Source organism: Ursus americanus, chromosome 25, assembly GCF_024610735.1.
Source record: "Ursus americanus isolate L20-20 chromosome 25, mUrsAme1.1.p, whole genome shotgun sequence".
NCBI classification, from domain to species: domain Eukaryota; kingdom Metazoa; phylum Chordata; class Mammalia; order Carnivora; family Ursidae; genus Ursus; species Ursus americanus.
Window position 1 is genome coordinate 36987785 of NC_142151.1, and position 27113 is coordinate 37014897.

The 27113-nt window shown below is 37.1% G+C and overlaps 1 protein-coding gene across 1 annotated transcript in view; it reads right to left on the reverse strand.

Annotated features, from left to right (window-relative positions):
- Nucleotides 1–27113, reverse strand: part of NELL2 (neural EGFL like 2) — a 316526-nt gene that overhangs the window by 216422 nt on the left and 72991 nt on the right. The window contains exons 4-9 of the mRNA XM_045801231.2: nt 14647–14820; nt 14461–14557; nt 11867–11939; nt 11614–11696; nt 10588–10716; nt 9017–9119 (exon numbers count right to left, since the gene is read on the reverse strand). Of these exons, the coding sequence (XP_045657187.2) occupies nt 9017–9119; nt 10588–10716; nt 11614–11696; nt 11867–11939; nt 14461–14557; nt 14647–14820 (659 nt within the window). The remainder of the gene's footprint in view (nt 1–9016; nt 9120–10587; nt 10717–11613; nt 11697–11866; nt 11940–14460; nt 14558–14646; nt 14821–27113) is intronic.

A 27113-nucleotide genomic window follows, 5' to 3' on the forward strand; every position in this document is an offset into this window, starting at 1 on the left:
AGCAATTCCATGTGATTTCATGTGAATTTTTTATAGTTAAATAGTTTTGAATTTGGGGCCAGCTTTTGCATAAAAGAAACATGCCTGAACGGTACTCTATCACAAAACCATCTCTAAACTGAGAAAGAAAATTCCTTTCTGACCCTTCCTTACACTGAACTCCTGTATCATTGTGTTTTCTTCATTTAATTTTTCATCTATGCTAATTTTATACAATCTGTAAGTACCTTCTGGAGAACACAGGCCACATCAAGTATTCAAGGCATCCACTAGGGAGCCCAGCGCAGCTGAGTTGCTGTTTTACACGTTTTGTTGTGGATGGTAGGTGTCGTAGCTTTATTCTGCGGTGGGCACTAAGCTGTCCATTTACTTTTATTATGCAGTTGTTCTTCCTGAGTTACAACTTTCTACGTAATTGCCAAAATCAGCATGTAAGATGCTTTAAATTGCACATATCTTATTTTTCCTATTCTAATTTCAAAATGCCATTTTGTATGATCTCTATTGAGAAGAAAATAAGCTCATTTTTAAAACAATTACCTAACAACACTTCAGATAAGAAGCTGCATTTTTCTGCCTAAAATAAGTGTTTTTCTTCTCTTTTAAATTGAGTCTCATGTGAATGATATCTAGATTATCGCTCTTCTGCTTGGGTATAAACCTGAAATCCTCTCACTTGCTTCAAAGCCGTAGGCCACTGAGGAAGACTAGCTTCCTGGTCACCTAAAGAGTCCCATTTTCAGTCCCCGAGAATTGTGCCAGACGGTATGATTTAATTATTATTACAGACAGATTTGCATAAAGCTTTCTTCTGAAGAGTTTTAGGCCATTTAAGCAATGTCATTAGATGGGCAGAGAAATTCTTTTGAGAAAATGTAATGGGGCATGAAAAATAATAAAAATCCACAAAATACATTTATTCAAGAATCTTAATAATGAAGACAAATTACAATTCAGAGTGAAGAACTACAGGCTGAGTACTCTCTATTATTTTAAAATAAGACATGATTAAATAGGCACAGCATAATGCCGCAGAATCAGAGGGCAGCCCCCCGTGTTATGTCTTCTGGAAAACTACTCTCATTTTAGAAAAAATAAAATCAGTATACTCTTATGCCATCCATGGAATTTACTAAAGATGCAGAACAGCAATTAACTTCAACCATAATTTCATATGAACTCACCAGACAACACTGTGATAAAACAAGAAAGTTCAGGCTGCCATAGACTATCTCTCATTGAAGGATCTCTCGTAGATTGCTATTACCTTGTCAAGGTCGCTGGATAAAAAGAAAAGAGCCACCCTGATGCCCTTTCAGAGACAAGTGGTGTTTCCAGGTTTCCCTCAGCGCTGCCACCTAGTGCCCTTCGTTAAAGGGGAAAAACACCGAGGACCAGCTTTTGGAATGATTTGGCAAGGGCTGGCAATATTTAAAAGTGCCATAAACTTTGACCCAACAATTCCATCATTGGCAATTGGAGATACTCCGGAGATAAGGCCATATAAAAATACACCGATATTATTTATAAATGACATCCCACAATATTGTTTTAAATAGGAGAAACAACAAATCAGAAACCAAAATACCCTTCAATGGAGAAAAAATAAAATTATACTAAACTATACATTGGAGTGATATGCAGCCACTTAAAAAGTTAGCTGATATGGAAAACTCTCCAAGATAAAGTCCAGGAAAATGTGTGATACATTTACCATATATGCAAAGCCTACACATGCCCATGTGAGTGGGTATACTGAGAATCATCTGGAAGGATAGTTTGTGAGGGGAGGGAGAGAAAGGGAGATTTTTATGTTTTATTTTATATCTTTTTGATGGATTGAATATTTATTGTATGCATGCATTATTTTTAGTTTAAAACATTAAAAATGTTGTACTAGGATTATGAAGAATCCTATGAAGAGAGAGTCAAACAATTTCTACTACTCTGGACTATGGCGTAGAAAACACAGCAACTAAATCATTGTGACCCTATCATCATCCTCTGATTCCACCCTGCTTTTTCCTGGCATCCCTGCTCTGCTACAAGCTGACTAATAACAGTAATTTTTTTTTGTTTTTGTAAAGATCATTAAACTGTATCATGCGACGTCTCGTATAGTCATTAATCTGAAGGCTATATTGTTAATTATTCTTGCTTATTAATAAATTGCCAGTTCAGTATTTTCCCACTGATTTGACACTTATCCGTTTTATAACATCAAAAGATAGCATGACCGATGCCTTTTTGAAGGGTTTATGAAGAGGTATTAGCATAAAATTAATGATAGTGTTTAAGAAGTCTATAGGATTATTTTGATGAATTCTCTCTTTAATAAAACTTAGATGATTCATCTTTAGTGAAAATATTCCCTATCATCAGTTCAATTATCTTGAGTAAGTAAGGCACAAGTGGACTATTTTCTTGCTCTTTTTCCACATATACACATGGAATAGAAAAGTGTATTCATTCTATGATTTATCCACTATTATTTTAAATACCAAATTAAGTTAATTTGAGGGAGAAAGACTGAATCCAAACCAAGTGTTGGGGAACTTCATCAAAAAAACCACGATCACCGATTGACCCATGAGCTGGACCCCGGCACTCAGGGGCTCCTCACCTGCTCCCCTGTCCTTGGAATGTGCGTTCTGCTTGCCTTTCTTACTCCCAAAGCCTGCTCCAAGGGCTTAGCCTTGAGATAATGATGTGGTGTTGAAAACACCTGCAGATTATATGTGACTGAACCCAGTTAGGGCCGCTATAAACTTTGAGGATTTGGAGGGCAAGTGTGGGAATCGGTTAGTCTTGCCACCAAGGACAGGCCTCATCTCTAAGTTCCCTTTGCCATTATTAAAATTGCCACCTACCAACTTGGAGTGGCCTGCCTCTTTCTTCCCTCTCCCCCTGCCCCCTGCTTACAGGGGCTAGTCTCAGATTATACCTGGGCAGCTCCGGGGAGACACATGATTTACAGCAACACCATTAGCTCTCAGCTCATTCAGCTGTTTGCTGTGACATAATATTCTCTAATAACTACAGACTTTCGGGGAGCTTTCTAAAAATACTGCATCTGATAGTAAAACAACACATCTTCTTTTTGATTGTTATTTCTATCTTTTTCCTTATCGCATAGATCCCCTCAGTCAGCACTGGCATTCCGGTCATGTAGCCCCTTGCGTCTCTATAATGCCAACTAATTTATAATTGTGTTCATGCATGAGAACCTCAAGCACACACCGCATATTTCCCATGCTTCCAGCATTACCGTAGAGACAGCTGAGTTTATTGGTTTTGTTGCTCCAAAATGACTTCTTTTTTAATGTAACCTATAGGTGTTACATAAACTGTGTTCTTTATTTTTAAGAACAAAGAAACTCACAGTGAATTATAGCCCACTGATTTTTGTTCCTCATCCCTATATTTATATATTCAAAAGTCTCTGAATCAGTTTTATTACACTGTCATTTTTTTTTTTAAATCTCCAGATTACTTAAGTGGTAGTCATTTAATCCCTGTCCCCACTTTGCTATGCATTTTAAATGACAGGGCTAGAATCATCTATATTTGCACACTAATGTGAACATAAAACAGTTAAACCTCCCAAACTACCATCTCCTGCCAAGAGCAAAAAAAAAAAAAAAAAAAAAGGCTCTTTGGCAAAGTGTACATATAAAATAATCTTCTTTTCTATTATTTAAAATGAATGAAAATAGCCCATAAATATATGAAAAGTTGTTCATCTTCATGAGTCATCAGGGAAATGCAAATTTAAACTACAATATGATATCATGTGCCAACATAATTTATCATAATGCCTCAAATTAAAAAGATCAAAAATGCCAAGTGTGGGTAAGGGTGTGGAAAAACTGGTATAACTACTTTAGAAAACAGTTTGGCAAAACAATTTTACAAAAGGTTAAAGCAGTTTTGCCATTAAGTAAAACAGTTTTAACCCCTGAACAAGCAATTCTACTCAGGTATATGCCCACCAAAAAGCATGTAAAGAATGTTTACAGAAGGACTATTTATATAGGCCAAAACTGGACAGCACCCAACTGTCCTTCAATAATAGACTGGATTGTGGTACATTAACACAAATGGAATATATATAGAAATAAGCATGAATAATTTACACCTACATGCAAAAATATGGATGGATCTCACAAACAGGATTTTGAATGAAAGAAGTCAGACACAAAAAAACATATAATGCATGATAAATTGGTTCTTACTGTCAACCTTGGTCAAGACTTATCCAAAATACTGTGGAAGAGAGTGCCTTGAAGGGAGTAGTATCATATATCAGAACATAATTTGGAAAAAAAAAAAATTACCTCGCATTACATACTAACTGTGTGATCTCAGAAAAGTCATTTAACCTCCGAGGCCTCGTTATTCCTCTGTAAAACAGAGTTAATGAAGCCTTCCCTCCCCCAAAGCAAATGACTGTTCTGAAGATCTCTAAGGTCCTATGTAGCTTTACACCTATGACCCAATGAAATAGTGTCCGTGCTCTCTACTTTCATGAATAAAAACACAAAGAGTTCTTTTAACAAAAACAGTAATAATAGCTCACCTTGCGCCAAGCCACTTTACATATATTGCATATATTACTCATTCAGTCCTCACCCTAACCCTACAAAATAGATAGTAGCTATTACAGAAAAGGAAACTGAGACTCTGAGAGTTTTGGTAACTTGATCAAAGTTGCACAGCTAATTAGTGGTAGAGTCAGAATACAAACTTAGAAAATCTAACTCTATTAACCACATACTTAACTATTCAATATGCAAAGGCATTATAATAACTTCATTTTATCTAAGCTGACAGGACTTTTTAAATTAAGTTTAATACAATCTGTTGTCTAATCACCAAAGAACATATTAAAATGTAATCTATATTATATATTGAAACTCTGATCTTGTTCAATCAAAAGAATGATAATTTTAATTTATTCAAATAAATCTGGCCTCTTTGAGACAGTACTAATTAAAATAACTATTGCTATGAGACAAGCACCAACCAATTTTGGTGGCAATTCACATTTCCCATATTTGATGCCTCTCCAGAAAAGGAGGGGAAATCTGCCTTCCTTGCTATTGTTGTTTTAAACATAGCCTCTTCAGCAAACGACATTATAGTATTAGTTCAGATTTGCCTCAGATTCCCTATTTTCATGAATCACCTTTTCTGTGAAACAGAGCTCTGTGTTCAAAACTGAATCTTTAATTTTTTTTTATTTCAGTGACTTTCAGTAACTTTCCATTTGCTAGAACTTTCATCATTATTTTCTGACAATTCTTTTTGTTTTCCTAACCTGGGTTGAGATTTTACGTATTTTCATTGGTTGAACCTCATCCTATTTCAGAGTTAAAGTCACCCAAAATATTTATACTTGACATTTCCTAGAGTGATCTTGAATTTGTGTCAGTCAATCTCACTGTTGGCTAGTTGAGAGCCTGACTAGGATGTGGTGATGGTGGCTAACAAGAGAGAAGACAGAGGAACGGAGGCAAAGCCTGCTTACTTCGCACCACGGCCTAGACTTAGCGAGGACTCCCAATGGTTTGGCATGGTAAGCTTAGTTACCAGTGGATAAAAGTAGATCACTTAGATTCATTGTAGCAGATTTTTTGGGGGGTAAAGATTTCATTTATTTATTTATTTATTTATTTATTTATTTACCTCTTTATTTATTTGAGAGAGAAAGAAAGGGAGAGAGAGAAAGAGAGGGGAGAAGCAGGAGGAGAGGAAAAAGCTGTTGAGCGCAGAGCCCGAGGCAGGGCTCACCCTCACAACCCGGAGATCATGACCTGAGCGGAAATCAAAAGTCAGATGCTTAACCAGCTGAGCCACCCAGGCACCCCTGTAGCAGATGGCTTTACAGAAGGAGGTAGGCTCAAAATGCACAGCACTTCCTGATGGAACTTCTCTGGGACTTCCACCTAACTGTGTGTTCTTGGACAAGTCACACACTGGCTCGTATTAGGAAGACAGAAGCAATGCCTCACTTATAGAATTGTTGTAATGCTTGTTGAGAAGCAAAGTTATGTGCTGTCTAACCGAAGGAAGTGATGTGACTCCACGTAGTTGTGATTATTATGATCTTAATTATTTGGTGTTGGCATTCCTGCCTTTGGATCTCCTGTCTCTGTTCAACTCCACCACAATAGCTCAGGGGTAGGAGCAGGAAGAGGCTTAGCCCCTCCTTCCAACACTGTAGATTCAAACAAAGAAAAGCGACAGGCTTGGTTCTCTTTGACTTCTTTCCCAGAACAATGACCTTCTTACTATTCACCAGTATTTATATTTGGATAAAGAGCTGGAGCTGAAGTTACAGAGGGAAAATATAAAGCAGAGTGCAAAACAGGGCTGCTCGGGGTTGCACAAACAACTCTGTTGAAGCGAGCCGGAAAGCATTCGATAAAGAACACCAAAGATTCACTGGCCACTTGCACTTCTTTTATTCATTTCAGTCTTGGCAGAGTCAAATTCAGCAGTTAGGTTATATGTTTTCCCTTCCAAGGACTTTAGAAACAAGTGATTAATCTCTTTAAAGGGGTCTCAGTAAAAAATATATTTTGTTAATTTTATGTTGTCAAAAAGGCCTTTGAGCAACAGAGTTGAAAAGACAGGATGAGCTCAGAGTGTAAGAGGAAGGCTTATGGTTCTCTTTTAAAAAGTAAAAAACACATGGCTTAATTCATACTCCACCGAAATTAAGTTCTCATGAAGTATAACAATAATACTGGGAAAACAAACATAAAAAAATGAGACTGTCTGCTTCCCCTCATATGTAATAGTGACACATACACACAGACACAGACACACACACTCACTCACTCTTATGTAGCTATTTGCTTCTCTCAAACAGCACACATGAAAATCTGAATAATCTAAGCAAGACATTAATGATTATTAAACTTGGTTTAAATGTTATCGTTTCTTTGATAAAAAAAGTTTTTGCAAACTTTTCACAAGCATATTTCCTGAAGATTTTTTACTGACTGGTTTTTAAATTGCCCATGTGGAGATATATTCCCAAATAATCTTTAAGAATATTTACCATATGAACTAAATGCTTATTTCCCTTAGGAAAAAAAAGTTCTGTGGGTGTTTACAGAAAATTTCTTGCTAGCTCTTAAAAAATGGTGAATTCATCAGAATTAGAAGTACTTTGAATACTCAAAATACAAACATATATAGGCACAAATCCTCTATATTCCATGGCATTCATTCACTGAATAGAACCAGAAAGACAAAGTCACTTTATCCTTAATACTTTTAACCACAGAAAATGAAAGACTCAAATAAATTATTTTGGCATTTCTTCAGTGATGTTGTGGTCCCCTCGCTGATTACTTACTTGCAGCTGTCTCATGATATATGAGACAAACAGTCGATTTTCAATCATTAACACCAAAGTCTGCCAGAAGCGCTTTGCATTAATAAATCTCAAAATATTTTACCATTTCATTAAGTCTAACTGCATGTTGTTGGGAAGATTTCAAGCACTGTCTGATTTAGTAGGCAGCTGACTGTTGGTAACAGAGACAAATGGTAAAATCAGAATTGAAATTCACTACTTCTGACTAATGCATCTATCATGATGGTCCATTATTTCAATCAGCCTACCTCTAATAAAACTGACATCACTTAATGCAAATCTATTATATTCAGGGGTAACAGTGCAGAAGTACGTGTGCAAAAAAGGATAAAAGAAGTTAAAGCAAAAATGTCTCATTCCTGCTATTGTTATGTTACGAATATAAAGCCCTAGAAAGGGCCCTTCTTCCTCCTACCTCTGACTAGCTACAAAGAAAACTAAAGAACATCACCACGAGCTTTTGGATACTAAGACAAGTTCAAGGAAAAACTCAGATGACTCCTCACTGAGGAAATTAGCTAGTGACATGTGGAAGAAAAATTGCATTCAGTCCTTCCTGGTTCAGCCGAACCTATCTGACTAGGCTAATATACTTTCATGAAATGGATTGGCTTCAATGTAAAGTCTAATAAAATTAAATATAAATGAGGTCCTGAGGGAATTAAATCAATGCACTACAAAACGACTTCCTGATTTTTCCCTGAGAACTCGTCATTTTCACCAGCAACAGCACTCTGCACACTGGGTAGGCAAGAGTCGGGCATGGCAGTGGCATGGCAGTGGTAAACGGAGCGGGCTGAACAAAGGCCCAGAACAAGCAACCTTTCATTCTCTCCCCTTCTCTTTCCCTCACCCTTTCCCTCTCCTCCCCCACCTCTCCGTCGCCATGTGTGCATGTATGATGATACTGAACTCACAGAGCCCTGTATATTCTACAGACTTTATCACAAATCTGTTTACATAGGTTCCTATTCCTCTGGACAAAAATAGCTAAATTTTAAGTGCTCCTTTTAACAAGAATTTAAGGACAGTCTTTTAAAGCGTAAGTAACATGAATGTAATGATTTGTAATTGAATGAATGATATAGAACCCATTTCGGGACAGCTATGAATTCAGAGAGCATTTCCTGACATCAGAAGTGGACTGCACCACTACTAAGAAGGTCAAACAGCTTCCTCACTGAGGAGTGGGAGCCTTTTTTATGAACTGACACCACAGCCCCGTCCACACTGGATAATCCTATGACAACGGGCTCTTGAAGCTCGCTTCATCATGGATTTCCTTGGTCCTCGTGGCTAAGTGTGGACCATTCTTAACCTATTTTGGAGGTATGTGTATCCAGTAGTAGGATGAGAATTGCCTACCACTATGTTTCTTACAGACCTTTCCTACTACTATCACTACACAGAACAGATTCCTCCAACAAAAAAATTTCCCTGTTAAATGTGAGTATAGCATTTCTAAATGGAGAACTGATCAACCAAAGTGGAGAAGGTATTCTTCCTATCTGCATGATTTCTAAAAGTTTTTAGGGGCCCAGACCAAACCAATGATGGGTGAATATTTACTAATACGGAGCTTTATTTTTGCCAAAACCAAGTATTCATCATAAAAGTTATGCTCACATTTGCATTCCTTACAGCACTTGCCATCCACGTACGCCAGAGCCGACTTAAGTGGGCAGTCAGGAACCGGGCAGATCAGAGTTTCACACTGGATGGTTCCATTCTGAGAAGAAAGCAATATTTAAAGAATTTCCAAGTTGCAGTTTGATAGCCTGAAAATATATTTTAATCTGTTTAAGTTTCAAACTCTTCACATAAAACGTCACAAATACCACTATTCTCTGTGGTTATTACATAGTAAAACCCATACTATGGAGACCCGCAGTAATAACGAGTTGGGTCCTAACGCAGTTGGTGATTGGCTCCCATCTTCTGTCTAGTGACGATGCTACATACCCTAGAGTTCTCCCCCTTCTGGAGTGAGGTGGATGAGAACATGGGTGGAGGGAGGAGCGCACACTGACAGCGAAAGAGCGGGCTAGAGGTAAGCCTCATGTCTGCCCAGATTATGCACAGAATGAGCACCTTCAAACCAGGGGATTCCTGGAATAGGTGCTGCCATCCTGCAGACGCAGTCTCAGGACCCAGAATCTTCCCATGGATATTTAAGCACCACCACAAGGAGCACCAAACTGCAAACAGGATGGCGAGGAAGTTCTTTCCCGAAGGTCGTCCAGAACTCCCAGGCAGCTAGCTGCTTCTCTACTCACCGTACCAACCTCACTATACACATCTTGCATTTTACTCAATTTGATTTTTGTCCCCCATTTAACAAGTTGGGAAGGCTTCACTCTATCGGTAAAGTGCTATAATTTTGGTGGGAACATGATATGTTCCCGAACAGAAATCATATATATGACACATGCACACACATATGACTATTTCAGAGGTATCTTTAGTTTTTTTAGTGCATGAAATTCTGTTTTTGAACAAACTTAATGAACTTGGAGAAATTTTTTTTTAAAGGCTAATTCACATAGACCTCTGGCTTCTTTCCAGTAAATGACTTTTAACTGATGAATTCATGTGAAATTTAAAATTTAAAAACCAACTAGTCTTGACCTTTTCTTTGAAAATGAACCTATTTTTAAAACAGTAATGCACTAAATATCTCTACTTTATGAGTATGCCCATTAGAGAAATCATATTTATTTAAATTCTCTAATTCTTATTCCCCCATATGAACAAACTTTTAAAGATTGCTAAGTTAAACTCCATTATTTGTTTGTATGGCCCAATCTGGTGACAATATTTCATGCTGCATATAATTTAGTTTTATTAAAACACATTAATAAACCCATGAGGGGAAAATCCCTCAAAATGTTAAGGATAACAGATAGAATCCCTTGGGAATCACCTTCACTAACCCAATTTAAGTTGCTAACTTCATGTGTGCACCAATAAACTTAAATTTTATAGCATTTCTAAACCATAATCATCTTTATAGGCTAGAAAGTGGCTTTAATAATGCAACACGCAGTTCTTTAGATCTGACCGGGTTGGCTGGCACTTTAGTGTTGTGTCTGGAGGAAATGGGTCCTGAAATTTTCATGATTACATTGTTTTAATAAATTTTTAAAGAGTGGGGGCTTCTGAGTTCCCTTCGTCTGAACTCCCAGTGGAAGCCATACCAGGCACGTGCAGTTCTTACAGCCGTCTGTCCAGGACTCAAACTCTCGGTAGGTGGTTCCCTTCATGGTGCAGGTCCTCTCACAATAGCACTGATCCAACCTATTCATTCGCTGCTCAGCTCGAGACAGCTGTGGCACAAAGGAAGGGGTTCACAATGTTCACCATTCCAGCAACACAGAAAGGCAAATACAGAAATACAGAAAGGCACCGGATTTTTTTCCCTGTATGGCAGTAATGATGGTTGTGCCTATCTATTATTGTCATCAATATATTTAAGCCTGTACTTTAAAAGAAAAGCTTTCCCCCCTCTTTTTTTGAGGTAAACTTGGTTTCTGCCTTTGGGGGAAAAAATACGATTTATAAGATATAAATGGAGGCTAAGTAAAAATGGCATCACTCACACTGCTGAAAAGCATTTTCCATTTTTAAAAATGTTTAATTTCATGAACGTGTTTACCCAAGGGAAGAAACAAATTTCAGAATTTATGTCGTGTCAGAAACAAATCATAGATATACGAGACAACTTGCAGGTTCTCAGTAACAACTATGCAAGATGACAACAGTCTGGTGAAATCGCAGGGAAACTTGATACATGCTTACGACCGTGAAATATCCTACAACAGCAACACAGTGGTAGAAAGCATCCATGGGACCATTCCCTGGACATAATTCTAGTGTCCGTATTCTTTACAATGCCCCCTCACCTCCATCCTTACAAAGAAAAACTGAATAAAAATAAATAATAATAAAAACTAAAATAAACAATAAATCCTACTGTAATAAGCAGTGTGAAAATCAGGTAATCTGCCTCATTTCTGATTTACTGAATCATTTGTTACACAGATGGCAAGGGTTTGAATATTTATAAGCCCTTTCCTCGAGCAGAGATTTAGATTCAATCCCAGCAAACAGTATAGTATAAGAAAAGTCTCAAAGGTGAACATTTGTGGTTATAAAAAAAAAAAAAAAAACCTATAAAGAACCTCAAGGATTTCTGAGCTCCCTGCACTCTAAATAGTTTTTACCTTGGCTGATGTTTTGGCCAAAATGTCCTGCAGCTCCATGATTTTCTGCACAAGTCCATGGAAGTCATTGCAAGTTGGACAGGCTAGAATTATAAACACTACATTGGTCAAGTTGTATTTATAAGGAGGTCAATCTAGTTAAGTCCATGCTGACAACTAATATATGGGACCTCCGGTTTCAAACTGACATTCTAGACAAAATTAAGCAAGAAGCACACTTTTCATCACACAGCACAAGAACTAATGGACTTACTGCGATTAAGATCTGGGCACTGAGCAATAAATCCTTGGGGCATGACAAGTAATTGCACATCTTGCATTATACCCTGTGTGTGAAAAATTTTTAAAAAGATGTATTACTTTCATCTACCCAAATTATGTTCAACAGTCAAGTTCATGAAGGAAAACATTACAAAACAGACTCACCAAGATCCCTGAACAACATCTTTTTGAACACATTACTTCTACTTAAAAACCAAAGGGAAAGAAATACATCAGGCAAAATAGATGATTACCCATGTACTCTCCTATTGATAATATTTTTAAAACCTTAAGATTAAATGTCAAGATATAATTAAGAGGGAATAGTCATGTTGTTTTGAGAAGTTATTTTTACTTAGCCACTGGAGAAAGGCTTGAAAATGACCTTTAAAAATCAACCCGAAAATCACTTCTGGTTTCAGCAACAGTGAAACTGATACCAATTTTAAATTAACTGCAACAATCAAAAAAGAAAGAGACAGAAAAACTGAGTCATAAACGCAATACTCATTTGAGCATTTCTCATTTTTCAGTCGGATCTTCTAGAACTAATATCTCAATTTATAAAGGACAATAGATTCATTAAACAGCTGCTGCAAGATTTAGTGAGAAGTCCTTAGGAGTATAGAAAGTTTAGCGTGAAATTTTTGAACATTCCAGCTGTAAATGACCCATTTTACACAGAGGGCCACATCACATGTCTACAGGTAAAACTTCCACTATTCTTAGTCACTAAGGCTTAATTAGCTTCTACCTTCCTGGGCTCTTAAAGCAAAGGCCAATGGTAACTCATCAGACATCCATCTACCACCCCTCTCTCTTCCTTCCTCAACTTTATACATTTTTAATTAATATTTCACTTTATTCCTCTGAAAAATGCAAACAGAATGTCTAATGACAGGGTGACAGTACCAACATATTATCAAGACAATTTTGAATTACCTACAAAATATACTAGTCAAATATTGGCCCATATCTCCTACATGTTTAATCTAATTTGTAGTACGGTATAAGAAGAACGTCAACATGAATGATAAATATTGTAGTATGCTGTGTGGAATTGCCGGATCTGTTGTTTGCTTGGGGTTTGGATTAAAAAGGGCAACTTCTATACAAACCCCTATCACTTGGAAGCAGCAGCATGAAAACAAGGTTACCATGTACAGTTAAACAGTTTGTGCACTGTACAACTCCACTGGACACAACTCACAGTCTAGAGTAAAAATTATGACCCCTAGAGTAGTACACATAATTGAGGTGCGAGAAGGATTCTAAGGCCACCTCTGGGCTCCATGGGAAAGACTGCCATGGTTAAGGAGAGGAGAGACTTGACATCTACAAATTTGACATCTACAAATTTGTCATGCCTCATGTGGCATGAAAGCACTGATTGTTTAGGATTTGTGAACATGGAATCAATTCCTTATGACTGGCTTTGGGCAAGTCACTTAACCCCTCTGAGTAGGTTTATGCACAGGTAAAAGAGAAAAAAAAGAGCCTGCATGAAGGCCAGTAAGACTAAGATTCAGGAATAACACATAGAAAGCACCTAGTTTCCAGGTAACAAATAGTTTAAGTAAGTTTGAACAACACCTTCCAGGATTACAGAGCTCATTTAGAACACGACTTCAAAATCACTGGTACCTACTCTACCCAGAAGTCCATGAATCGGACACAGCACCTATTATTCGCTGAGCGACTTCTGGATTTTAAGCACTGTCTTAGTCCCTAGGGGGAAATGATTACACTACGGGCTTACAGTCAAGCAATTTTCAGGACTTTATTTCATCCTTAAGACACAGAAATTTAAATGAGATGTCTTTTAGATCATCTACAATGATGAAATTCTATGGAGTGTGTCTCTAAGTAGGCACTAAAAAGAAAAATACAAATTATGACTGCTTTCTAGTTTTGACAGATTTGTGCATACATATGTATTCCCTTTTCTCTTTCTGAAGTACAAAAAGACCATGAATAGTGAATATTGAAATTTTCAATCCTCTCGTATTAACATCTCTGTAAAAGTATCATCAAAGGTGATGTTTCAGGGGCGCCTGGGTGGCACAGTGGTTAGGCGTCTGCCTTCAGCTCAGGGCATGATCCCGGCATTATGGGATCAAGCCCCACATCAGGCTCCTCTGCTAGGAGCCTGCTTCTTCCTCTCCCACTCCCCCTGCTTGTGTTCCCTCTCTTGCTGGCTGTCTCTATCTCTGTCGAATAAATAAATAAAATCTTAAAAAAAAAAAAAAAAAAGGTGATGTTTCAGTGGCAGTTTATTTGTACATTAACATCTTGGGTATTTATTACTTTGAATGCCTAATCTCAACAATGATATGTTAGTTTTCTGATTGCCACTTTGCAATCATCTCTGTGATGTCTAAAGATCAAATTTCTTCAGGAAAAAAGAGAAAATACTATAGGCCAGCTAAATAAAACACCAGTGTTAAAAAAAAATAGATGAAACAGAAAAAAATATACAAATAAAATTATTTTGTTTCACACCATAAAAAGCAAAAGATAATTTTCCAAACTCATTAGAAGCATTTATATTTCTATGTTATCGTCAGCCCTTAGCCAAAAAAATACCTTAAAATATCCATGTGCATTATTTCTCTGTCCCAGCCAAAATGTTGTGCCCAGAGGCAAGTCTGTGGAGGGCTTTTCCACCACTCTCTCATATATTCTGCAAAAAGGAAATATTAGATAAGCAGTGTGAGTTAACAGTCATTTCTTAGAATCTTCCTCTTCATAAACTGAGAATATTTCACTTACTTATTGCAGTCAACATGTAAAACCAAATGGGAGGCACTGATGGCTAAGGAGAGCTTGTGCCACTTGTCATCAGCCAAAATGTACGGAAAGACCTCCGTGTGTGGATGGTGACTGCCTGAGCGGTAATGCAGTCTGACTTCATTCCGATGGCCACTGCTCTCCAGTTCCAGGTACCTGCACAGAAAAGAGCCACATGGGGCCCATTGCAAATAAAGTTCCAAAATTACGGACATGATCTCCAGCCCCAGAAGGAAGGAGTCAAATGTTTTTCCTATTCCTCCCAATAAGTACAACTAAACATTATATTGTAAAACAAACATAGGAAGACTCTAAAAGATGGAGTAAAGAAAGAAAATCAGTGAGGGACCTTACAAGCCAAGGTGCTGGTTTCCTAGGTTTTCTTTTGGCCGAGGAAGCCAGCAACCTGGAATACTAGTGAGTTCAGACCAAACAAAAACTAACAAACAAACAAACAAACAAACAAAATATATATATATATATATATATATTCTTACAACCTGGAATACTAGTGAGTTCAGACCAAACAAAAACAAACAAACAAACAAACAAACAAACTATATATATATATATATATATATATATATATATATATATATATATATATTCTTACAAAAGCTTGCTTTCTCTAGCCAAGGGCCAGGAAAGGGGAAGCCTCATAAAAGAAAAACTTTTACAGAATAACCACTCTATTTCAGCCAAATATCACAGAAAAAAAAAACTGGCCCCATTCCTAAACAGACTAGTAAAGCTCATGGGGGGCCTAGATTTCTACCTTCTTGAGGTACCCAACACCTCCACTAGGGTGGTGACAGAAAAGGCCAACTAAAGAACCAAGACTTTAAACCAAGGCAGCTAGTAATGAGGCCCCCCCAATGGCATCAGTGGAGAACACATTGGGGAGGAGCCTGGATTTCCACCCCCATCCAGCACTAACAAAATATACTGCCCCCTCTCCACTGGGATAGTGTCAGAGAAGGCGCAGTGGAGTCAGGATTTTCACCATCACCCAGCAATAATGAGACCACACCAACTGCAGTGTCAGTAGAGACCATGTGGGGAGTTGGAACTTCTACCCCCATCCAGAAATAATGCAAGCTCCCCCTCAGTTCTCAATAGAAGGCTAAGTGGGGAACTTCCTCCACCTGAAAGTAACAAGACCATACCTTCCCATCTCCTACCAGATCAGTGTCACAGAAAATAGCTAAAACCAGGAGTTTAATTAAGACACAAGTCTTAAAACATTATACAAAAATAAAATGAAATGTTTTATTTCAAAAATGGAAAAAAAAGGTTTCAATTGAAAATTATATGCCATACCAGAACCAAGATCTCAAATTTGATGAAAAGACAATCAAAAGATATCAACACCCTAATGACAGAGTTGCTAGAATTACCTGCCAAAGATTTTGAATACACATTGATAAAACCAAGCAATTACAAACATATTTGGACACACTTGAAACAAATGAAAAAATGGAAAGACTCAGCAAACAGAAGAACAAAATAAATATATAAAGAAGAACCAAATGGAAGTTTTAGAACTGAAAAATACAATAACTGGAATAAAAAGCTCAAGGTATGGGCTAAACAACAGAAGGGAGGGAACCAAGAAAGGAATCAGTTAACTGAAGATAGAACAAAACAAATCCAATCTGAATAGAGAGAAAATAGACTGGAAAAAAAAAAATGAACAGTCTCCAAGACCTGAGTGATTATAATAAAAGATCTAACATTCATATAAGCAGAGTCCATAAAAGATGAAAAAGGGGGTGACTTGAAAAAGTACTTAACAAAATAATGGCTGAAAACCTCCCAAACTTAGGAAGAGACACAAGTTCACAGACTGAAGAATCTAAGCAAACCTCAAACAAGATAAATTAAAATAAATACTCATCATAATTAAACTTCTGAAAACTAAAAACAAAGAAAAAATATTGAAAGCAGACAGAAAAAAATGACACATTGTGAAAAGGGAAAAACAATTAGAGTGGTAGTGGATTCCTCAGCAGAAACAAAGGAAGCCAAAAGGAAGTGTGGTACAGTATTTTTCATGTGATGAAAGAAAAAAGCTGTCAGCCCAGAATCTTCTACCCAACACAAATATCCTTCAGAAATGAACACATTCTCAAATGAAGGAAAACTATGATAATTTGAATCAAGTTTTAAACTTAGATATGTTACGTGTAAAGTACTTAGTGAATACTGCAGAGGACATGTAGAACACGGAGATCTACAGTGTCTGAGGTGGAGAGAAGAATTTGGAAATCATAGGCATATAGATTACATTGAAAGCCATAAAGGCAGAGCCATGTAGGAAGCTTGAACGTTTTGAGGAGGAACCAGCAAAACAAACCAATAAGTGTGGCTAGTAAAATTAGAGGAGATAAAAAGAGAGTGGTGTCTCAAAGGCCTAGTGATGAAGAAGCCACTTCAGGAAAGAGATAGTAATCAACTGTATCAACTGCTGTTGACAGGACAAGTAAGATGAGAACTTAACCACTGGATTTAGCAAAACAGAGGTGTGTGATAATCCTAAAACTCTTTCAGCAAACTATATAGGAAGAAAGTCTGCTTGAAGTAGGCTCCAGAGAGAATGGGCAGAGAGAAATGGGGCAAATATAGACATTTTGAGGAGATGGGAAGGTAGCTGTGGAAAAACAGGTAGTCAAAGGAGATCTGTCTTTGATTGGTTAGAAATACTACAAATGTTTGTATGCTGCTGAGAATAATATTGTAGAAGGAAATTAGCTATAATTGAAAGAGAAAATAAATGAGAATAAAATAGAAACACAGATTAACTACATTTTCACTACATAAAAATTCACTACATGAAAATCCCCTCAACAGTAAAGACACCATAAATAAAACTGGATAACAAATGACATTCTGTAAGACAAGGGGTTTATGTCTACAATACATGATGAACACCTACAAATCAATAAGAAAAAGCAACTCAGTGGATTCACCCACCAGAAGAGCAGTAATCAAAATCATTACTAATATCCAGTGTCAACAGGAATGTGGAGAAATAAGCACTTTGATATACTATTTATAGCAAAATAAATTGACACAGACTTCTTGAAAGGCGGTTTGGTAAAACTATCAACACATTAAATGTGCATACTCTTTAAATCAGTAATTCCAAATCTAAAAATTGATCCTGCAAAATAACAGCGCAAACTGGCAATGATATATACGGAAGATGCTCACTGCAGATTTATTTAAAATAGCAAAAATCTGATAAAATGCCAACTACCCACTCATAGAGGAGTTATGACACATCCATATCCTGGAACATTCTACGAAAGAATGAAGTTCAGACATGAAACAATGTGTAGTTTAACTGTTAACAAACAAACAAAAAACTACAGAAACTCATGTGGTTTGATAAAATTCTGTGTGTGTGTGTGTGTGTGTGTGTGTGTGTGTGTTTAGTGAGAAAAAAAGATCAAGAAGGATACATACCAAAGTGTTAACGGTAGTTACCACAGGGGAGTATAATCAGTTAGGAGGAGAGAATGTTAAGAACCACCTCAGATATTTTTATATCCCTGAATTGTCTTCACGAATTATGTATCACTTCTTTAATGCCTATATATATATATATATATATATATATATATATATATATAGTGTTATATATATTTAAATATATATGGTATATATTTAACATGTATATAGTTAAGATAAAAAATTAAGTGGTCAAGAATATAAACCATGTTTAGAACTTATCAAGAATAAATAAAACTCCAACTCGTATGTTTATTTTATGCAGATGACACCAACCAGAGAATCCTTTCTATATTATTTGATAATAAGTATTCATTATTTAATCAATTCAACAAGTAAATTCTCTAATAGAGAGGTGTTTGCATTAAAAAAAAAAAAAACAGCAGCAAACACACTGCCCTGTTGCTATGAACCTGTCAGTTCTTAACACACTGAGGCAAGAACCCCATTGCTGCTCTGAGGTAGCCTCCTCTAGATACTATTAGAAATGTCACCTGCACTGGATTCCTAAACTTAAGGCACCAGAAGCAGTCTGAATAACAATGAGGCTGACACTATGCCCTACAAACAAGAACAACCCTTCAGAAGTTAAATATTTTACCAAAAGCTACATTTTCATTAATCATTCACTCAATTAAAAAAAATGAAATAGATACACGATACCCAAAAAACATGTAGTGACGAGAAAAATAATGATGTAAAACACTTATAAGTGTGCCTAGCACATGGATAGGATTCAATAAATATTAGCTCTCATTAAAAGAAGGGAAAACAGGTTGAAAGAGGTTAATCCAAATCTTCAAAACCAGTAACTATTAAGATATACAAAACCGTAGAAAGATGTGAAGTTGCATGAACATATGATTATTGCATAATTATAAGTCAAAAAGTATCTTAATGAACACTGGGTCTATCTTCATGAATCATTTTTCTAATAACAGCTATCTTCATTTCCAGAAGTCCACTGTTCCCCACTGGGTGGTGTCTCAGTGGGAGGCAGGCCTGGCTCACCTCCTCTCTCCTGTCCCCTCCTCAAGACTAAGCAAAACAGAGTGGTTCAACACCCCAGCCCTAAAGCCTGAGGACTCACATCCCACTACCCCTCCCAAGAGTGGCCAGTTACTTCACCCCTCTGGACCTCAACCGGTCACTCAACTATAAAACGGGGATATGAACTGTACTTGCTTCAGTGGACATCTGTAAGGCTTTGAATGAGTTAATTTAAGAAAGCACTCAGAATCTTACTCAGTCCACACCAAATACTCAACAAAGATAGTACGTGTTAGTTATCTTTTTCAATTCAAAAAGCAAAGGTGTCAAATCCTCCCTCTTCTTTCCCATAGCACAGCCAGGGACGGGCTGATGACACACCCCAGCAATCAGACACCCTGTCCCAAGATTCCTGACGGAGCACAGCCAAGGAGGGGAGCGAGGAGTCACCCACACTGTGCTAGGGCGGCAGCATCCTGGTCAGCTATGTTCTGGTCACTCCGCGTCTTGTTTCCTGTTTGCTGGCCCGCCAGAGTGCCTGTGGTTATTACTTGTTCCAACTTCCAATGCCCTGGGCTCCCATCAGTTCTGTAAGCTGCCTTCCCACCCACTGCCTCCGAAGTCACCTTACAGCGGAGAACCTTAACTGATATATTACAATTGGGACCATGGAAAAAACATAGAATAAAACCTATCAACATTTTTAAGGCTATTATTGAGTGATAGAACTAGGAGTGATTTTTAACCTTTCTATTGTTCTTTATTTTCCCTTTTATCCTCAATGAGCATTTGTTATCTTAAATTAAAAACCACATTTTAAAACCCAAGAAGATAATTTGTCACACCTGAACATATCATGTCTCCCTGATTTGTTATTCATAATTGTGAGAAGTAACTAAAATCAGAAATAAAGTTCACTCTTTATAATAATTTATGCCCTTGTTATTCAAATATCCTTTGCATTGGCAGAAATATAAACTAATTTAAGATTGGGCTTCAGAGAAATAGGCGACAGTGGCAGGACATCATTCAATTTAACAACCTCCTTCATAACTCAAGATCAAAGGATGAAAATAAGGTCACGTCTCATCTGACAAAAAAGGTTGCACACAACATGAAATGAGACTTTTCCTGCTGCCTTAAATTAAACCTAAATAGAAGAATGATCAGATCACCTCAGTACAGTTCTTCCCTTGCAATGGGTTATGTCCTGATAAACCCATCACAAGTTGAAAACGCATTTAATAACCTAACCTACTGAGCATCATAGCTTAGGCTAGCCTCCCTTAAACACGCTCAGAACACTTCTATCAGCCTACAGTTGGGCAAAATCATCAAACGCAAAGCCCATTTTGTAATAAAGTGTTGACTATCTCATGCAATTTATTGAATACTGTACTGAAAGTAAAAGAACGGTTGTATAGGTACAGACGAATTGCAGGTGTATCGGTTGTTTACCCTCGTGACTGCAGGACAGGCTGGGAGCTGTGGCCCACTGCTGCTGCCCAGCATAATGAGAGAGCATCATACCACACGTATCACTACCCTGAGAGAGACCAAAATTAAAAATTCAAAGTACAGTTTCTACTGAATGTACATCACTTTCTCACCTCTGTAAAATCAAAAAATTGTAAGGTGAACCATCCTAAGTACAGGACCATCTGTATATTGAGCTAGAAGCCAGGTGTTAGTCACCCGTAGAAAAGCTACATGCATTTCCAGTGCCAAAGATATCATTAGAGTAGCTCATGAACGGCACAATTGCAAAGCAGTTACACGCACAGGCTCTGGAACTGAAAACCCAGCTCAGCTTCTTACTACCACCTATGACCCCACTTCCTGCTGCCTCAGTGTCCTCGTCTGTCAAATGAAGAGTCAGTGTGATAATCCATATAAAGCAGGGTATCTGAAACATAGTAATCACCCAATAAATGGTAACTATTTTATCATTTGTCAATACATAATCCCAATTATAAAGTCCAGCTTCTTAAAAAGCCAATTCTGTGAATGACAAGCAATTTGAACATATTTTGTTGAAGTGAAAGAATGCAGAAATGGGAGACAGAAGTTCCAGGCAAAAATAGAAGATTAACTGATTCATAGAAACTAGTTGACAGCACTGGTATTATAAGGGCTCTAGCATAACCACCAAAGTACGAAAAGCGGAGTCCAGCGGTAGGGCCAAAATTATTGTGAGTTCAGCAGCTTGCCCATTTGTTATACAAAATTGACTGTTTCACCTCATCACTTCCAGTGATTCCCTCAGATGTTGAGGGAGATTGGAGAATGGGGGAAAAAGTGCGTTTTTTTCTTCATTAGAATCATATTGATTCTATTTTTCTTAGTTTGCTTATTTTTAAAAGTATTTGGTCATCAAAGCCAGGTAGTATAATGTGGTAATTTAAGAGGCCTCTGACACTTACTCCTGTCTCCACTCCTTACTAACCCTTAATGGGCAAGCGAAAAATCCTCTCTAAGCCTCAGTTTCCTCTCCTATCAAATAGAATAAAAGTTGTAACCTTATATGGTCCTTGTCAGAATTTAACAAAATAAGGGATGTTAAGTGCTTACTCTACACAGTTGTTGACAAAGAGTGAGCCCTCCATACATGCCATGATTACGATTTATATTTACTATGACATACTATTTAAACATCACTAAATTTTCAGGGTGCGTTTGAACGTAAACAAGCATGAATATCAAACAGAAAGCGTTTAAATGAGAATCTATGCTTAGAATGCTCGTCTGTGATAGTCCCAGTAAATGGTCACCCGGTCTGTCTGAGTACATCCAACGACCAAGAATTCATGATTTACTGAGGCCCAACATTTCATTTTTATAAGACAAACACCTTCCTTATAGTAAAGCATAAAGGCAAGAGGTTTTTCTAAACTATAATTTATTAGTGCATTTATTCCAGAAAATATTTACTACGAGCACGGAGAATATGGCAGTGACCAAAGCCAAGTACACTGAAGCTTAGAGAACCTCAATAACAAACACATTAAGTGAAAATTATGCTCAGCCATTTCAAAACTAACAAAATTATTATAAAAGTCTTGCTGTAAGAAGAATGTAGCCATTATCAGTGAGGAAAACAAAGCTTCTTCATGAATAATATAGTCAGAAGCCAAAATTATATCACCAAGGGGAAAGATCAGTAGAAAATGGAATTAATTCATGACCGAGGCCCTGGCATCCAACATGATGGTTTGAATAAAAACCTCTTCATCTTACTACTCTGTATAATTGAGTTTATAATAAAATAAAAGGAAAAAAGAAATTGAGATGATTTATTACTATTGATGAGGCCAGCAAGACACAAAGAAAGGGGCGCCTGGGTGGCTCAGTCGGTTACGCATCTGCCTTCAGCTCAGGTCATGATCCCAGGGTCCTGGGACTGAGTCCCGCATTGGGCTGCTTGCTCAGCGGGGAGCTTCCTTCTCCCTCTCCCACTTCCCCTCCCCCCTTTCCCATGTGCTCTCTCTCCCTCAAATAAATAAAATCTTAAAAAAAAAATACATAAAGAAAATCTGAGAAACAACACTGAGCTATGATCATAGAAGAGAGGATTTAGTGGCATTGGGTGCATTTTTAAAATATCAATTTGAGGAAGGTCTTATACAAGGACGGAGAAAGAACAGATACAATAAAGCACTAATAAGTGGGTATTCCACAGCACAAGGGTATCCACAAGAGTCATGGAGTTTTAAAGAAGCCATTGGATAAAAGGCAGTACCTACTTAATGCTAGGTTCTCATTATCTCAACTCTCTTAGTTGTGACTGAGGCCGCACAGGTAGAAATTAAACAAACACTGCAAAGAAAGGAAGTAGAAGACTCAAAGGAAATAAGCCTCTATTTTATCAAGAATGAACACAAGAGCACACGGTCCTAAGGTTGAGGAAGAATCTCGGGAATGTGGACTTCCCTGATGATCTGAAAATGCATACATGCAAATGTGTACAAAATTTGGCTGGCAAATTCTGCAAGGTATTCATAGTCCCAAGAAGTCCATTCAGGGACTCTAAGCTAAGTATTCCTCCATTTTAGGAAGACCAAGCAGAATATGCCCACTTGAAAAAGTTTGATGACATGGTTTGATATATATATATGTATATTACATATATATATATATAACATATATAATTTTTCTGATATAAAATAACAGGTTATAATTAGACAAAATTTCAGAAAAATACACAAAAGCATGAGGAAGAAAATTATGATCACTAATGGTCCTGCTGGAAAGACATGATTAAGATTAAGTTTTGCATATATCATTTGCAGTCTTTTTCACTTAACCATACACTCAGGATTTCTTTCCAAGTCCATAAAGTAAAGCCACTCTAGAAACTACAAATCACTCTTTAAAGACATTGAAGAAGACACAAAAAGATGGAAAAATATTCCATGCTCATGGATCGGAAGAATAAACATAGTTAAAATGTCCATGCTACCCAGAGCAATCTACACTTTTAATGCAGTCCCCATCAAAATATCAATGACATTTTTCAAAGAACTGGAACAAACAGCCCTTAAATTTGTGTGGAACCAGAAAAGGCCCCGAATCGCCAAGGAATTGTTGAAAAGGAAAAACAAAGCTGGGGGCATCACGTTGCCGGATTTCAAGCTATATTACAAAGCTGTGATCACAAAGACAGCATGGTACTGGCACAAAAACAGAACATAGACCAATGGAACAGAATAGAGAACCCAGAAATGAACCCTCGGCTCTTTGGGCAACTAATCTCTGATAAAGCAGGAAAAAACATCCGGTGGAAAAAAGACAGTCTCTTCAATAAATGGTGCTGGGAAAATTGGACGGCTACATGCAAAAGAATGAAACTTGACCACTCTCTCACACCATACACAGATAAACTCCAAATGGATGAAAGACCTTGATATGAGACAGGAATCCATCAAAATCCTAGAGAAGAACTTAGGCTGCAACCTCTTTGACATCAGCCACAGCAACTTTTTTCATGACACATCTCCAAAGGCAAGAGAAACAAAAGAATAAATGAACTTGTGGGACTTCATCAAGATAAAAAGCTTCTGCACAGCCAAGGAAACAGTCAAAAACACTAAGAGGCAGCCCACGGAATGGGAGAAGATATTTGCAAATGACACTACAGATAAAGGGCTGGTATCCAAGATCTACAAAGAACTTCTCAAACTCAATACACGAGAAACAAAGAAACAAATCATAAAATGGGCAGAAGATATGAACAGACACTTTTCCAATGAAGACATACAAATGGCTAACAGACACATGAAAAAATGTTCGAAATCATTAGCCATCAGGGAAATTCAAATCAAAACCACACTGAGATACCACCTTATGCCAGTTAGAATGGCAAAAATTGACAAGGCAGGAAATAACCAATGTTGGAAAGGATGTGGAGAAAGGGGATCCCTCTTACATTGTTGGTGGGAATGCAAGTTGGTACAGCCACTCTGGAAAACAGTGTGGAGGTCCCTTAAAAAGTTAAAAATTGAGCTACCCTATGATCCAGCCATTGCACTACTGGGTGTTTACCCCAAAGATACAGACGTAGTGAAGAGAAGGGCCATATGCACCCCAATGTTCATAGCAGCATTGTCCACAATAGCTAAATTGTGGAAGGAGCCGAGATGCCCTTCAACAGATGACTGGATTAAGAAGATGCGGTCCTTATATACAATGGAATGTTACTCAGCCATCAAAAAGAATGATTTCACAACATTTGCAGAAACATGGACAGGACTGGAGGAGATAATGCTAAGCGAAATAAGTCTAGCAGAGAAAGACAATTATCATATGGTTTCACTCATTTATGGAACATAAGAAGTAGGAAGATTGGTAGGAAAAGAAAGGGAAAAAGGAAGAGGGGGTAAACAGAAGGGGGAATGAACCATAAGAGGCTATGGACACTGGGAAACAAACTGAGGGCTTCAGAGGGGAGAGGGGTGGGGGATTGGGGTAGGCTGGTGATGGGTAGTAAGGAGGGCACGTGTTGCATAGTGCACTGGGTGTTATATGCAAGTAATGAATCATGGAACTTTACATCAGAAACCAGGGATGTACTGTATGGTGACTAACATAACATAATAAAAATTATTATTTAAAAAAACTATAGTAAGAGAGGACCTATAAAAAATAAATAAATAAATAAATAAATAAATAAATAAAATAAAGTAAAGCCACATCCTTTTTATTAGAAGCATGGTATTTCATAGTATAACCATGACATAATTTATTTAACATCCAATTTCATATTATTATTTCCAATTTTTCATTCTTGATAAAAATGTTTCAATACATGTCAACTATACTTCAAAATATATTTCAATACATATTTCTTTGTGCACTAAACAATTAACTCCTTGGAATAAATAACTACAAATGAAATTGCTGGTTCAAATGTTATACATATTTCAAAGAGCTTTGCTATATTCATGAATTCACTCACTCATTTATTCTTTCAATAAATACTTTTGAACAGCAAACTAAGCCTAAAGCTAGAAAAAGGAAGGAAATATTAAAGATCAGAACAGAAATAAATGATATGGAAACTAAAAAAACAATAGAACCCATCAATGAAATCAGGACCTGGTTCTTTGAAAAATTAATAAAATCGATAAACCTTTAGCCAGACTTATCAAAAAGAAAAGAGAAAGAACCAAAATAAGTAAAATAAAAAATGAGGAAGGAGAAATAATAACCAACACCACAAAAATACAAACGATTATAAGGAAAAACTATGAAAAACTATATGCCAACAAGTCGGACACTCTAGAAGAAATGGATGAATTCCTAGAAACATATAAATTACCCTAGGAACATATAAATTACCAAAACTGAAACAGGAAGAGATAGAAAGCCTGAACAGACTGATAACCAGAAAAGAAACCAAATCAGTAATCAAAAAACTCCCAATAGGGGCACCTGGGTGGCACAGCGGTTGGGCGTCTGCCTTCGGCTCAGGGCGTGATCCCGGCGTTATGGGATCGAGCCCCACATCAGGCTCCTCCACTATGAGCCTGCTTCTTCCTCTCCCATTCCCCCTGCTTGTGTTCCCTCTCTCGCTGGCTGTCTCTATCTCTGTCGAATAAATAAATAAAATCTTAAAAAAAAAACACCAATAAACAAAAGTCCACGGCCAGATGGCTTCATAAGTAAATTCTACCAAACATTTAAAGAAGAGTTAATACCTATTCTTCTCAAACTATTCCAAAAAATAGAAAAGTAAGGAAACCTTCTAAGTTTATTCTATGAGGACACCATCACCCTCATATCAAAACCAGATAAAGACACCACTAAAAACAAACAAACAAACAAACAAAAAACCTACAGACCAATATCCCAGATGAACATAGATGTAAAAATTCTCAATAAAATACTAGCAAACTGAATCTAACAATACATTTAAAAAGTCACTCACCACGATCAAGTGGGATTTATTCCTGAGATGCAAGTCTGGTTCAATATTTGCAAATCAATCAGTGTGATATACCACATTAATAAAAGAAAGGATAAGAACCATATGATCATTTCGATGGATGCAAAAAAGCATTTGATAAAGTACAGCATCCATTCAAGATAAAAACCCTCAACAAAGTAGGTTTAGAGTGAACATACCTCAACAAAATAAAAGCCATATCTGAAAAACCCACAGCTAATATCATCCTAAATGGGGAAAAACTGAAAGCTTTTCCTCTAAGGAACAAGACAGGGATGTCCACTCTCACCACTTTTCTTCAACATATTACTGGAAGTCCTAGCCACAGCAATCAGACAAGAAAAAGAAATAAAAGACATCCAAATTGGCAAGAAAAAAGTAAAACTTTCACTATATGCAGATGATATAACACACTATACAGAAAACTTGAAAGACTCCACAAAAAAAGCTGCTAGAACTGATGAACAAATTCAGTAAAGTCACATGATATGAAGTCAAGATA